This window comes from Neopelma chrysocephalum, unplaced genomic scaffold, assembly GCF_003984885.1.
Source record: "Neopelma chrysocephalum unplaced genomic scaffold, ASM398488v2 Primary Assembly neopelma1_67, whole genome shotgun sequence".
Taxonomy (NCBI): Eukaryota; Metazoa; Chordata; class Aves; order Passeriformes; family Pipridae; genus Neopelma; species Neopelma chrysocephalum.
The window spans coordinates 11054987-11070083 of record NW_020897726.1 but is presented as its reverse complement, the minus strand read 5'-3'; the positions used below and the strand labels follow the sequence as shown (position 1 = coordinate 11070083).

The 15097-nt window shown below is 41.4% G+C and overlaps 1 protein-coding gene across 2 annotated transcripts in view; it reads left to right on the top strand.

Annotated features, from left to right (window-relative positions):
- Positions 1 to 291: 291 nt before the first annotated feature.
- Positions 292 to 15097, top strand: part of IGF2BP3 (insulin like growth factor 2 mRNA binding protein 3) — a 113986-nt gene continuing 99180 nt past the window's right edge. The window contains exons 1-3 of one of the 2 annotated variants that reach the window (XM_027684796.1): positions 292 to 337; positions 832 to 1053; positions 2306 to 2366. In XM_027684796.1, coding sequence (XP_027540597.1) covers positions 879 to 1053; positions 2306 to 2366 — 236 coding nt within the window. In that variant the 5' untranslated portion in view covers positions 292 to 337; positions 832 to 878. Of the gene's footprint in view, positions 338 to 530; positions 1054 to 2305; positions 2367 to 15097 lie in introns of those variants that run through there. The other variant, XM_027684795.1, reaches the window with a different exon arrangement.

Below are 15097 nucleotides of genomic sequence, written 5' to 3'. Positions count from 1 at the left end.
CCCTGGGATCACACCCCGCTCGCACGGGGGGAGGTGCGGCCGCCCAGCCGTTTTTGGGCGGAGGGGGCGCTCGGAGCGGTCTCCCCCGGCGGAAGGGCAGAGGCGGCGCAGACCGGAGCCCACCCAACTCCGGTTTCCCCTTCCCCCGCCCTCCGGCCCTCTCTAAACTTGTCCTCTCCAGCCTCCCCCCACCCCTCTCCCCGTCCTTCACCCCAGCCCTCCTCCGTGAGTGTGTGTGCGCCCTATCCACTCGCTAATTGAAGAGCTGGGATTCCTCACGTGAGAAGTTGATTTGTAGTTTGAACACGTGGCTCATTCAAAAAGCCGGAATATTCAAGTAATTTTTTTCTCTCTCCCTCCGCCCTTCCCCCCCCCCCCCCCCCTTCTCTCTCTCTCTTTTTTTTTTTATACGGAGAGGCGGCGCCTGCATGCACGTAGTGTGACATTTTCATAGTCCGCCTGCTGCTGCCAAAGGGGTTCGGGGGCAAGACAAAAAAAGTAGTTTTTTTTCCCCTCCCCTCCTCCTTTTCCTCTCCTCAGCCCGCCATCCGCGGCCCCGGCGCTGGGTGTTTCCCCTGCGCCCCCCATGCGCCCGGGTAGCACGGCAGGCACTTAGGGCTCCCGTTTGGCTACGCTTTTTTTTTTTTTTTTTTTTTTTTTTTTTTTTTTTTTTTACCCCTTGAGAGGGAGAGGGAGGGACACAAGCTGCAGATCTGATTTTTTTTTTTTTCCTTCCTCTCCCTGTCCTCTCTCTCTCTCCCTCTCTCTCTCTCTCCTTCCTCCATCGCATTTTGTTTTATTTCCCCCTTCCTCCCCACCTCCTCTCGCAAGACGAGGGTTGCAGCCCGCGGTGCGCGCCTCCCCGAGCCGCCAGGAAGATGAACAAGCTCTACATCGGCAACCTCGGCGAGAACGTCAGCCCCCTCGACCTGGAAAGTCTCTTTAAGGACTCCAAGATCCCCTTCTCGGGCCAATTCCTGGTGAAGACGGGGTACGCCTTCGTGGACTGCCCCGACGAGAGCTGGGCCATGAAGGCCATCGAAGCACTTTCAGGTGAGCGGCTCCTTCCACCACCCCCACCCTCTCCCCGCAGCCCCGACGGCTCCCGCCGCCCGCCCTCCTCCGCGGCGGCGAAGCGGCTGCAGCGGCGGGCTAGGACCCGCCGCCGGGCTGGGGGGATGCTGGGGGGGTCTCTGCCCCTTCCGCCTCCAGGTGAGGGGCGAACTGTTGTTTTCCGAGCGCGGCCGGAGCCGCCCGGCCTTCCCGCGGAGACTTTGCGCGGGGCTTGCGCTGCGGCGGCCCCCCGGGAGTGGGGCTGGGGAGGGGTGGGAGCCTGGGCCCACGGACCCGCGGCGCGGCAGCTCCCATGTTTTTCCAAGCCCCACGGCCAGCCCTGCCCGGCCGGGGGCCCTCGCTGCATTGGGGGGGGGCGGTGAGTGCAGTGAGGCGGAGGCGGGCTGCGGGCGCGGAGCCCTGCGCGGAGGCAGCGGCTGCACACACACGCCCCCCGGGCACAGCTGGACTCCCCCGCGGCCCCTCGGAGGGGCCGCCTCCCTCCAGAGCGGGCTGAGGTTCCCCTCGGCTTGGCGTAGGCCGCGGGCCTGGGGGCGAGCCGCCGAATTGCTCCAAACTTGGGAGGGGGGAGCCCTGCCTGCCCCCCCGCCCCGCGCTGCCTGGCTATTTATTTCGGTTTCTCTTCGCTGCTCTCACGCACCCATCACCGCCTCCAGCAGCGCCGGCTCCTGGCCCCGACATCCTGTTTTTGTGTGCTTTAAAAAAAAAAATAAAAAAATATTTTCGCGTGAAGCGGGTCTGCGGAGGTCTGCCGGGAGAGGCTGCCTCGCAGGAGATGGGCTCAGGTCTGCCGGGAGAGGCTGCCTCGCAGGAGATGAGCTCGGGCTGCGCTCCGCGCCTCCTCTCGGCTCCCTTCCTGCCCGCTTCCGAGCTGAAAACCGCCCGAAGTTGGCAGCGCGGGGGCCGGCGGAGACCCTGCTCGCCCTCCCCGAGACGGGGCAGAGCCCGGCTCCCACACACGACGTTTCGCCGGCTGTTTGCAGCGCGGGGCGGGGGAAGGGGCCCCGCCGAGGGCAGCGCGGCTCCCCCGCGGCAGCGGCGCGGCCCCGGGCGCCGGGATGTGTCTCCTTGCCGGGCGCCTCGACCCCGCTCCGGAGGTGCCCGGGCTGCCGATGAATGGGCTAACGTGTTGCGCTCTCGTTCCCTGCCTCGCACCCCTGCGAGCCTGCTCCGAGAGACGGGGACGCACAGCCGCGCTCGAATATTTTCCCCTTTCTGTTTATCTCGGCAGGTAAAGTGGAGCTGCATGGGAAACTCATAGAAGTTGAACATTCGGTCCCGAAAAGACAAAGGTAATTTATTTTTATTTCCTATCCCCTTACCCTTAGTTACCCAGTGAGAAGCAATTTGAAAAATGCTTAGGTTTGTGTTTCTCTTCCCTGTAGATAAATGGACCGCTTTCTTAAAACCACAGGCGTGCACTCAGTGCTGTCCGAGAGGTTTTCTAGTATCACCCCATGTATTTCTAATGTAGTGTCTTGGCCAGGCAGCAGTGGTACTATTTAATTTATTTAAAAAAAAATAATAAAAGCGCCTTTTTGTGGGAGAGACAGGTTATTATGATCTGATGACAAATGATTGTGAAGATTTTAAAATATAAAGTTCTGTGAGAAGAGTTAAAATCTGTGCTAGCAGGAAATGAAATGTGGTGTTGTGAACTGTATAACGGGCAAGCATGTGAGCTCTGCTTCAGCAACAGAAAGCACCTTGTAAATATACTGGTATATATATTTTTTTGATCCTGCCGTGTTGGAGTCTGCAGCATTTTATAGGCATGTAGTAGAAGTCTCATCTGTATTTGAGAGGATTTTATCATCACTATTTTGAGCTGATCTATAGAAGCAGCAGGAGAATGACTCCTTCCCAGTAAGGACAGGATTTATACATCCTTAATTTCTAAACATACTTTTAATTTTTGTGAGGCAGTAATTTTGTTGGGCCTCGTGTAAAGAAGCAATATTTGGAATAAAGCAGGGTAGTATTTTTATGCTGCCTATAGCAATTCAGCCTGCTTTCACAAATATTTAGATTATAGAAAACCTGCCGTGCACTAGAGAGTAAAAAAAAAAAAGCTCAAACTTTCCACGTGCTTGGTCCTGTACTCCATTATTCAATCTGGGAAATATGTCTGTCTCTGTAACTTTATTAAAAGGGGCTTCTACTATTTCAGAATTCTTTTTTAAAACTACAGTGTTTTTAAGATAGATAGTTGATTGGAAAAAATGATTAAGCTGTCTTGATGGGCATTGTATTTTGAGAATTAGAAGTTTGATCACTAAATAGTGTTAGAGGAAAGCTTAGCTTGAGAAAGTATGGAGGATTTTTGCTCTAGTTAAGGGAGGGGGCAAACTCTCTCTAGACTAATTCATAGCATGTGAATCTTCATGGTTTTATTTGATACTTTTCATTGGAAATTAACGTACTGTATGTGCTCTCATTTAATATGCAAGGTATATGGTTTGGATTTATAATAGCCTGTATTTCAGGTATTTTGTATACAAAATTGTTGTAGATGAAATATATTTTTAGATTTAAGAAGAAAATTCCATAAGCCATATAAAAATTGATAATTTCCTGTTAGTCTCAAATAAATTTACTGTCATGCTTATTAATCTTAAGCTTGCACAAACAGCAATCTATTTATGCTGTTGAAAAGAAATTCATTGCACTCATATAAGTATAAATTTAAAATCACTGATTCTACCCCAACTTTTTTTTTTTAATCATTGTTTAATGTCTTTAAGAGTATTTTCCTCTTCTTTCAGCTCTCAGCTGAAATGGTGTAAAAGTCCATTCTTTGTGTTGGGTAGCATGTCCTCCTATTTGTCTGTGAATTAGCAATTATCAGAAATATTTATCTGCCTGTAACTTGTTGAAAATAATTCTGTACTGAACTTAAGCTCTTTTGTAGACATATATTGCCTACCTATAGACATATTGAAAAAATTGCAAATGTAACTGTATCAGCATACCCGTGTTGTTTCTCCCAAAGCCCTTATTTGTTGAAACACTGTTTTATTGTGCAGTATCATGTTGGAATGTATTAGATAGAGTTCAGATTTAGACTGCTGTTTAACAGAAAATTAAATTGCATTTCTCATAACTGCACTTCCTTCCCCTTTGTTTCCACTCCCCTTCTCCCAAAATCTAATATAGAAAGCCACTTAAAATTCATTCAGTGGCCTCCATATGTAGAAGTGACTCTCTGGTTCCTTTCATAGATGTCTAATATTTTTCTTTTTTGAGGGGAATCAAAAAGTTGGAGATTTTTTTTCCTTGTTTTCCTAAACATTGCTTACTGGGCGCATATTTAGAGTTAGTTGCTAGTTACATGTAAAAGGATAGTTTTCAAATGTTGAGTATTGTTGGCGAAACTGGTTAATAAAGTGCTTTCAAACTAACTTATTTTTACACAAGGGAAAGGTGTAGATGCAGCTGGGGTGGGGGGTGTTGCCCAGCAGGCCCACCCAGTGTGTCTTCATGCTGCAAGGCCAGGGAGCGCTTTTCAGAGAGCCCTGTGCACTCCAGTGTGCGAGATACGGTTTAGAGAAGTGACGCTATTTAAAAAAAAAACCTAGATGTGTCAAGTCTGTCTTTCAGCATGAGTGTACGATTAATACTTTGATCAAATGATTACTTCATAAGAGCAAAAGTTGTTTTGTAGTGCACTGAAATTATTCAATACATTGTATTGACCTCTGCTGCTGTGAGGCTGCTTCATGGAGAGTCCTAGCTCCCCTCCTCACAGCCTCCTTAAACATGATAATTAGAAGGGTTTCTGGTTTTTTTTTTTTTTGTTAAGTTTGGTTTTTTTAATCAGAATGTGTACATTATTGCTCACAAAGGTAGTTTGTAGCCATATCTGTAGAAAGATACCTGAGGTGCACAGGAGGAAAGGGTAAGGGTTTGGTAATCCATATCCTTGTCACATAAAGGAAGGTCAAGAGGTGGTGTCAGCTAGAGTCGCCATAAAGTTGAGCTGAATCTAGAAGATGTGGAGTGTGCCTGGCTTGTTATTCAGGGCGAAATTTTTGGGCCCAGTAGTCACTGCATTCCAGCCCTTGCTGGATCTTCTGATTGGAAGTGGGCACACCCAGGTTTGAAAATTGCCTGCCTACCTGCTGTGGAAGGAAGGAGAGAGCCTGTGTGTGGCTTTCTTCCTCCCTGCCCCCCTGGAAGCATTTAAAAACAGACAAGGGGATATACTGTGGTTGAAAGAAGGGGCCTGGTCAAGGTTTCCTTGATGGAAGGGTGGGGAATTATTTTGGGGGAGGTGCGAAGTATTAAATAAGCTCGGAGTAGATTCCTGACTTACTATTGAAATCTCAAGGGAATGCCAAAGGAATGCAGCATTTCTGCATTCAGACCCCTCGGTGTGGAGGAAGGCTATTGCAATATTTAAAGGTTTAGGTCACTTCAATGCCTCCTCTAACTTTTGCATGTAATGATTTTGACTGCTAGTCATGCTCTGAGAGGGAAGGCAGGGCACTGTTGGTCACATTCACTACTTAGATGAGTTTTCTCCTTGCAAAGCAGCAGTGCGGGAGGATGTTGGCAGCCCATGGCGTACGTGGAACTTGTGGTGCAAGGCTTTGGGTACTACCTCACTGCAATCCAAGAGCAGCTGGTATCTCACAAGGCGATGTAGGCTGCAATCTGATTATTCAAATAGCCCTGATGTCACTTGTGCGCAATGAGGGGGGAGGGCAGGCGCTAACTCTGGGCACCTGGGGGTGTGCCTGGGGCAGCCTCCTGGCTCTGGCTTCCATGTCCAGGTGGGCTTCTCACCCAGACCTGGTCCCCTATGCCTGCTCCTGGGGCCTTCAGGTACCTAAAACGCTCACAAACACCTCAGTTGTGGTAATGACGAGGTGTTTTTCCAATTAGAAGGCTAATTATTTTTCTTCCCCACCTCGAGGGCTCTTTGTTGAGAAAATAAATTCACTATGTCTCTTCTGAGGAATCTGTTTGGGAAGGGAGCAGGAGAACCAGGTAACAAAGGTGTACCCTATAGGTAATGCTGCTGTGAGGAGAGCAACAACTTGCCAGTTGTGCTTCATCTCTGATGCAGAGGTGTCTGAAGGCTGATTTAAGGAAAATAGGTCTCAAATCCCCCTCATGCAGCCATCTCTGTTCCAGGGGCGAGCAGTGGATGGAAATTGGATTGTGTTGGTGATTTTCAGTATAATGAGGGTTTGTATCTTGCGTGCACAAGGCGGTGGGAAATGGTTTGGTGATGCTAAGGTGTGGTGTCTGCAATGGTCACAGTTCATAAAAAAAATAATTTAGTGGCATTGATTTGTAGTTTTGCTTCTGTAAATATCAAGTAGGGAGAAACATGCTCAAAGTAAGGACACACGATAGAAAATGTAATTTATTAGCCATATTTGTTCTCTTTTCTGTGCCCAAACTTAGAATATTTTTTGAGAGCGAAGGGCCAAAACTTCATGTAGTGATTTAAGGTTTTTATTCTCTGTTTCCCCATTTATTTTTGCAGATGCGAACAGAAAATTTTTTTGTTTGATCTGTGAAAGCTTACAATTAGAGTGGAAACACTAATTGTGGTGATTCCTATACAGATGAGTTGTTATGGCAAGAACAGATAATTCTTCACTAACCATGTTAACTGTTACATTGTTAGAATTTTAATTTTTATTGCTCCTCATACTGTTTGATCATTAATAAAAAAAAAATCCCTTCTTGTTGCAGTTCTTAAAAATCAGCTGGAACACATGAAACACAGCTCTAAATGCATATCCTGAAGGGTTAGTCCTGTTCTTGTTTTACTTCCTTCCTTTTATGGAAGGTACCCTGAGAGCATACTTGTAGTGGACCTTAAATTGTGCATAGATATGGTAAATTTTGAAGGGGTGGAATAAAAAAATAACATTTTGGAAGCGTAATTCAAGGGTAGTAAAAATATAATCAGGAAATATTTAAGATTTTTTTTAATTTCTCCCTTTTTTTTCCCCCTTAAAGCTTGGGGTTATAACATTTTCCACATTTTTTGAAACCTTGAAGGTGGTATTTTTGTAAAATGGGGCTGTGTTCATTTCAGTTGCTCTTTTAAGTGCAGAGTATAGGACCCTACAGTGCTGGAGTCCTTTTATGGCTTCTGGCTAGCTAGTGGGTGGACTTCAAATACTTAGTTTTGATGAAAAATTCTTAAATGGTCTGAGATTTACCTACCCAACAGAAAATGTTTCCCACAATGGCTGTGAGAGAAGGACCCAGAATTAAAATACACCTAATACTTAACTATGGATAGGGCTAGTCCTTCAGGGAACTTCACAAAAAAGATTCTTTGCTCCTTAAACCTGTTCTTCTCCGTAATGTCATCTTACAATTTAAGATTTTATCTTCCTGGGATTTTGGTAAAAAATATCTAGTGCCATGGACCACATGTAAAGACATTTTCTCTTCTGGTGATTTCATCCTTACGTGAGCCCAGTGAGACAGGCAAAGGGTAATATTGATGTAGAATCTTTTTTCCTGTAATTTAAGACTAAAACGTATTGTTGAAATCTGATTATTCAGAATCAGTAAATAGGTGGAGAACATGTGCAAAATTAAACGCACTAAAATCTAAGTATGGACAATAACTCTTCATGTTTTATGTATAGATAGGGATGGGTTGAAGAGTTTGAATAGGTTTAATACACTTAGCAATACTGAGGTGCTTTATGTATTTCCAGAGTTATTCAAGACTGTTCTCTTTTAATGCGGGTTCTCTCATTTTGTTTTCATACACAAGGTGTTTATCTCCACATCAGTCCATTCTTCCTCTCTAATGATGCAGAATATAGAATTATATTAAGTTATATGCTAATTACTGTTGAAAGCTAAGACAAGACATAACTTCCCCTTATTTTGTCTAAAAATGTGACATAATCAGAAATACTTGTGTATTATTTTATAGTTTTAGTCTTGGGCTTCCATAATTTTTTTTTTTTCCCCTGCACATGTCAAGTGTATGCACTTATATGCCCTTTCATCCTGCATCTTTCCTGTGTGAGTGTTATATTTGCTGCCCAAATAAAGAAAATATCATTGAATGCGCCAACCTAAAAATCTCCCCAGGTGTTCATGTTTGGGTTATGCTGAGGAGATCAGTAAGCCCAGTCCTCACTGGTGCTACCCAGCCTGTCTGGGCATGTTTATCCACCTCGATACTTCAATGGCAGTTGTTCCTTCTCATCAACTGGAATATGTGATTTGACTTTGAAAAATTTCTGCGTGGTAGCAAGAGCTCCTGTGTTTTTGGGCGCACTTCAGGTAACTAACAAAAAATTACAATTTTGTATTGCTTCCTGGCTTTTCTTCTTTCCAGATCTGCAATATATGGGCCACTCATTTAAGAGGTAGACTTGATAATCCTTGTGGGTCCCTTTTAACTCAGAATATTCTATGATTCTGTGATTGTTTTGTGAGTGTGTGTTGAAAGATGCATATATTTAACAGAGAAGGAAATCTTGATGTTTGTAGTGGGATACTTAGCAAGTGCATTACCCTAATATTGACCCTAGTAAATGTTAAAATACTGTACATGTAATGACAGTAAAAGAGTGGCACCAAAAAAGGTTGTGTATTCAATTTTTTTTCTGCAAGTGCATTGAAATTTCAAAATTAAAAATTATAATATTCTTATTTGCTGAACAGTATTATCATGACAGTTGGCACAAGAGAAACCTGTAGTATAAAACTATCTCCTGTGCAATGTAGCCTTAGCAGCAATGTGCCTCCTCTATTGCCTGCCTCTTCATGGTGCAGTGGAATCAGCATCAACTCAAACTGTCTTATTGCAAATCTGAATGGATGGAAAAGTGACACTAACAGGTAAAATCAAATATTCTGTACTTTAAAGTTAAAATTTGGATAAGAACACAGATAAAACAATTATTCAGAGGGATCTGGCTCTTCTTGGGTATGGCACTAAGTACAAAAATGAAACTGTATTGAAATGAAAGGTCTTCTGCTGGGAAGGGCGTTACTCTATTTTAATTTTTTTTGCTGTCTTGATTATTTTGTGACTGGCCTTCGCATTACGTCTCACCAATCAGAAGTGTTTCAAAGAGAATGTGTATGTATATGTGTGTCCCTTGTGTGTGTGTGTTTGTGTATATATATCCACTTATGCATTTTAAAAGACTGTAATACCATAAAATAATTTGCAGTTTGAAAAGAGACCAGCTAAAAATATCTGGAGAATTTATAAAAATAGTAAGGTTGGAGGATTTTTTTGGTTGGTGTTTTTTTTTTTTTTTTTTGCTAGTACCACTACCCTTGAACACAACTGGAGCTGAATGTTCACTTTTGAAAGATTAACTTTCATGCTCAGCTGAACTTTAGGAATGCTATTTTAAAATACGTAGTCTACACGATGTGTCCAATACATTTCTCCTCTTTGAAAATAGCTGTGCTTTATTGTTTTGGTAAACGGTCTTTTATTTTTACATGTTAAATGTACAGGTCCTATAGGTTTTCCTTCAAAAATGGAGCTTACTTCATCTTAACGGAGCTGTAAATATTGTAGTGCAGAAATCAAAACTCCTGATAAAGGGAACTCTAGTCTGTGTGAACAAAAATTTGTTGGAAAATAATAAACTTAAGTTATTAGTTGGGTTTACAGTTACTTATTTTCCTGAAATTTCAAGTTAAAGAGCAGTTAGAGATGGAGTAAAAAGCTTGTTATGTTTGAGTTTGAAATTATTCATTATATATCTAACATGCATGGATCAAGGTGAGACTGATATTCTAGGAATAAACAGGGTGGGAGGGCTAGCTATGAGAAAGGGGAGGGGTGGGGGAATCCCCACCTTGAGTGAGTTGTACTGTGCAGTTGGTCCAAGCAACTTTCATCCTAGGGCCTGATCCTGCAGACTCTCAACCCCTTGTTCCCTGCCATCAGAGGGAATCCTAAGCGTGCTGTAGGGAGACTTGGGAAAACTCTTTGGAAACAGAGTTGGCGAAACTGCTCTAGGTTTGACAGAGAAAACGTATATATAATGTAGCAAAGGCAAAAGACACAAGTTTTGTTTGTGTTTGCTTTTTTTATTTTTTTTTTTAACAACAGTAATTTTAAAGCAGTTACGGAACAGATTGTCCAGAAATTTAGTTTTAATGATAGAGTGGATTATTTAGTTTATACATGTAGGGGAGACTCTTTATGTGATGGTGGCTTGCTGGTTATCATGGGAGAACAGTTGAATTTTTCCTCCTACATCTAGAGTAAAAGTTTGTCTCTTTAGGACTATACTTGAAAAACATAATCTGTGGGATATTAGAGGAATTTAGGTAGCAGTTTAATCCATGACAGTAGATTACATTTATAATGTAAACCTTATCTTTTTCCTTATATGAATTAAAATTCTGATACACATGCTTTAAATGATTTTCTGGTGAAAGTTTTGTGGCAAACTTAAGCAGGTAGTGGTTAGAAAAAAATAGAATTTTCCTGTCTTGGAATATTGTTGCTAATTTAGAAATAATTTTTCAGATGACTGCTAGCTGTACACCAACTTGCACCAACACCCTTGCCTTTGAGGTGTTGGTCTCTTAGAGATGTGTCCTGCTGTGCCATAAAGAGCACATGGGTCTTTCCTACCAAGGGAACAGGATCCCTGAATGAACCACATTTTTCTTTGTGGAAAACCATTGATCTGATGTGCAGAGGGAGCTATTTACCAGGGTCAAGTGAGAGGGGTTCGATGCTAAGTGTCTCTCAGTGGTATCGATCACAGTGGGTGCTGGTCAACAAGAGTTCTTACACAGTGAGGTTTGTGTTAATAGAAGCTCAGTTATTTGGGAAGTTCTAGGTGGTGGTGGGCAGCAGCATAACTTGGCGTTATGCTAACTAAAAAGCACTAAAAACTGCCATTGCTAATCAGGAGGCACTACTGTTGACCCAAGAGAAGTGCTGGAGTATGTCAATACTTGTTTGTTACCCGATTGTATGAACTTTCTACCTCCACAGAAGCTTTTATTGTAGGATACTTCTGAGAAGCGTGCAACTTTTTTGTACCCTGAACAAAATAAATGAGAAATGGACAGCTCTTATTTTTTTTTAATACTGTGTGCTCTCATTCGGAGTTTGATTCTGCAGCCCAGTAACAGTGGTGTAAAATTGTTCTTATACTGCTAATACTAGTTAATTTGAAGATGTACCAGAGTGCTTATTCTGCTAAAATATTTTATTTAAAAACAATCGCCCCCCCCAAAAACCCTCCCCACATAAAGTTATAGTAGTCAAAAAGTAGGAGATCCTTTATTTATTAAGTACTAAGGTTTTTTTCCTCAGTGATGATCCTGAGCCCTGATAGCAACTGGTGAAGTCCTGTTCTATTTGATAACTTGCTCTGGGTTACTTCTTATTATATTTGCTTAGAGTGAGTTATATACCTCTATTTAGAAGTTTTCAGAGATTTTTCCAATGCAGTTGAGAGAGAAATTTTATAAATAATGTGATTTCTACACCTTCTACCCTGGCTGCTCTCTTAAACAAGAAGTGACTGTTAACATGTAAATATACCCAAATTGTGCATTTAACATAGAATGGTAAGCGTCTCTAAAGTTGTGGTGTACACACCCTTTGTACAACTGGGCTTTATGACAGTTGTTCAGTTAAACTCAAAGCATGAGCAAAATTATGTTTTTAGGTATGTGGAATGTGCTTAAGCTATATATAGTTGAAGCTACCCATTGCTCCTTGAAAGTAATCTTGGGAAAACAGTTGGAAAATTTGTCATTATGATTTCTAGAGCCCATCGAGATTTCAAATCGAGTTCAAGATACCTTTGCATTTGACTAGCTTTGCTAAAATCACAAAATTGCATTCATTTGCCATGGTTGGATTTTGCCGCCTCTGTGGCAAATAATAAGCTTATGTACGTTGCTTTTCTTCCTGGCCCTTGTGTTCACATCACCTGATCCACACAGTTCACTTAGTGTGACTATTACTGGTTTTGCATACATTAGGTTCAGCATCTTAACGTGAAAATGCTGCTTCTGAATGCATGAAGGACAGTTCAGATCCAGCACCACACGTGTGATTAGGTCAGTCTCCCGCTGTATAGCAGTGCTGTGTTTTGTGCTGCAGGGCTTCAAAAAATAGCTTTTCAAATGGAAGTTGAAGCTATCTTAACTTTTTAGCTAGAGAGGGCTGGTGGAAACCATGTGTGGTTTTTGTATTGCAGAAAGCCTCTCTTTGACATAGTTCTAACTTGTGTCACTGGATGTATCATTCTGGGGGGAAGAAAAGGGAGGTAGAAGGGGGGGGAGGGGGGAAGGCAGAGCATGAAAAAATCTGTCCAAAACTTAGTCATGTTTCTCCATGGTGGAAGCCTGTAAATTCCAGAGGAAGAAATGGCTTTTAAGCAGTGATAATTTTCTGGAGATGGCTTGGTGTGTGCCCTGCCTGGTGAGAATGGGGCTATATGAGGAGGGCTTGTCCTAGTTTGGGGGGGCTGAGCAGGTGTCCTGACCTGTTTCTTTTCGCTGTAACATTCAGCTCTGTGAACTTTCCTTGCACTCTGTGGATAAGGTGCGTGTGGTTACAAACTATTAAAGCGTATCTTTGAGGTTTGGGGGAGGAGAGGGAGGGAGTGCTGCTTTGTTTTGAGGCTTTTGGTAGCTCCAGTTCTGGTTGTTACTGGTAGTTGTGTTTCATTGTATAGTCCAGTACTAGGCGTGAAGCTGTTTGAAATAAGTTGAAATTTTGGGGAATGATCATGGGGTAGATGAGTGAAGAAGACATACTTAGTAGTTCTAGCAAAAAATGGTTAGTAACCCCTAAAGATGGATGAGTTATATCTGTGGATGAATCTTATAACATCGTAGGCCCTTAAGCTTTCTTCTTTAACTTGCTATTTTAGCTTTCTCCAGCTCTTTTTTCAAATGTTCGTAAATCCTCGGTTGTTGGTCATATCTATATACAGATGGAACAGTTGAATTTAAAAGCTTTGAAAGGTGTATTTAAGCTATACTTAAGCTGTGCTCTCAGGTAAGAGCAACTTGATCTACTAGTGGGGGTAAGTACCACCTAATTTAAGTATCTCTGTTTATGAATCAGTACTGTATGATTGTAAAAATAAGATAGTAATTACTGCCTTGATGTGATAATAAGCTTGAGCATCTGTATACAAACTAAATTTGAAGTAATTATCTGCTAAATAATTTATTAAACTTGGTCAAAATTATCATCTTCATTGATATGAACTTTGTTCCTAATTTGGATTTAAATACATGGCAAAATGCTACGCCTTTGAAAATTCCAAGTCACTAAATGCAAATAATCTTGACATTAATGATGATTAACTTGTATTGTACTTATGTTTCAACTGGTTAGCTGTAACATGATATAGGACTTTTCTCTGCATTGAAACTACCTGATCCAAACTTACAATTTTGCTCAGTTTAATACAAAGTGAACTAAAATAGTGTCAATGTTAAATGCTACGTTAAGAGTGTGGTTACCAGTGCAGAAATGTAAACTCTATTTTTTGTTCTCTGGTCATGGCAGTGTATTCAAATCTACAGTGACAGTGAAAAAGTTAATGATTGCTGTGATCTTCATCCTCAAAACATGCTCTATATTCTGCTTTCTGTGAAAAAGAAATTAAAAATAATGGAGTTACTTAAAAGGTGATAGTGTCTATCCTATAATTGCTTTATATGTCACTACTTAAAGTCAGGGTAGATTTTTTAATAGTATTACTTAAGTGGGGGAAATTATTAAATATTAACTATAAGGGTTGCTAAAGAAAATACTTATGCCTCTTATATACAAGCAATTTTTCAGCATAACTTGCCTTTGAAAGAAATTGTAGAATTGAAATATTGCATAATTTTAGGTCAGTGAACAATTGCATTTTAGTTGTTGACTTTTCCAGTTGAACAGAATGAAATGATACTCTAAGGCTTTAATCAAGCCCTGGTATGAAAGCTCAGGGATTGCTTTCATATATTATACTATGTAAGCCTGTGTGCACTAATCAAAGCTGCTATGACAAAAGCACAGAAGATTGTTTTGGTAATTCTTAAAAATGAAGTTTAATGAAAGATATAATTAACAGTATTTCTATTAAGTAAATATAAAAAATTGCAAAAGACTCTTTACACACAAACTGTGATGCTTTAACTATGCCAGTATAAATTATTTGCTGTGCATGTGGATCACAAGTATAGATTTACTTACCCTGGCCAAAATTGTTGCTCTAAAAAAAAAAAAAAGACAACTTTGCTTGGTTGTTTTAAAATACTTCATAAATTTAACTTCTTAAAACAAATCAAAAAGCTAAATTTTTCAGTAACCAGTCTTTAGATTAAACCTTAAAGCAGAAAACGTGTACAAAGTGTGGATAGTACTTAGTTTTGCATACCAGCTGAAAGAGGGTGTGTTTTATACTTCATTGTATACTTTAAAGGGATAAAATTTTTTGAGAGGAGAATGTGCAGGTCTTCTAAATAACAGATAACTTCTAGCTGAAAGTACAGCTAGAACATTTCTAGCTGAAATATTCTTTCAACACAGGTTTTTGTGTAATTAAGTATGATTTAATTTTGGGGGGAGAATTCTTCAGAGAAAATTAGTAAAAAGAAATGAAAATAATGTCTGGAAACCATAAAATGAATTTGTTTCTCTTTGCAAGTAACTTCAGTACAGAAAAAACAATGTTGCTTTTTAAAAATTTCTGCATCTAGTGATGTTCATTATAAAAATGACAAAGCCAAACAGCAGAGTGTTCACATTCGGTAACTTTTGGATTTTGATAGGGCAAGAGAAAAGAAGGGAAATTATTTGGTGGTGGCAGTACAAACCCCGCATGTTCTAGCACTGCTCTGGTGAAGGTGTTATATCTCATCTGATTTAGGTCACTTAATCAGTTTAAGGCCACGTGGAATTGCCATTAGTAAGGGCCAGCACTTGAGTGCTCTTTCTTCTTGTTGGTATTCAATTAGTTCAACAAAGTGTACTAGTGAAATAATTACTAGAGCATCAAAGTGAAAATTGGTATCTGTGCAGTCT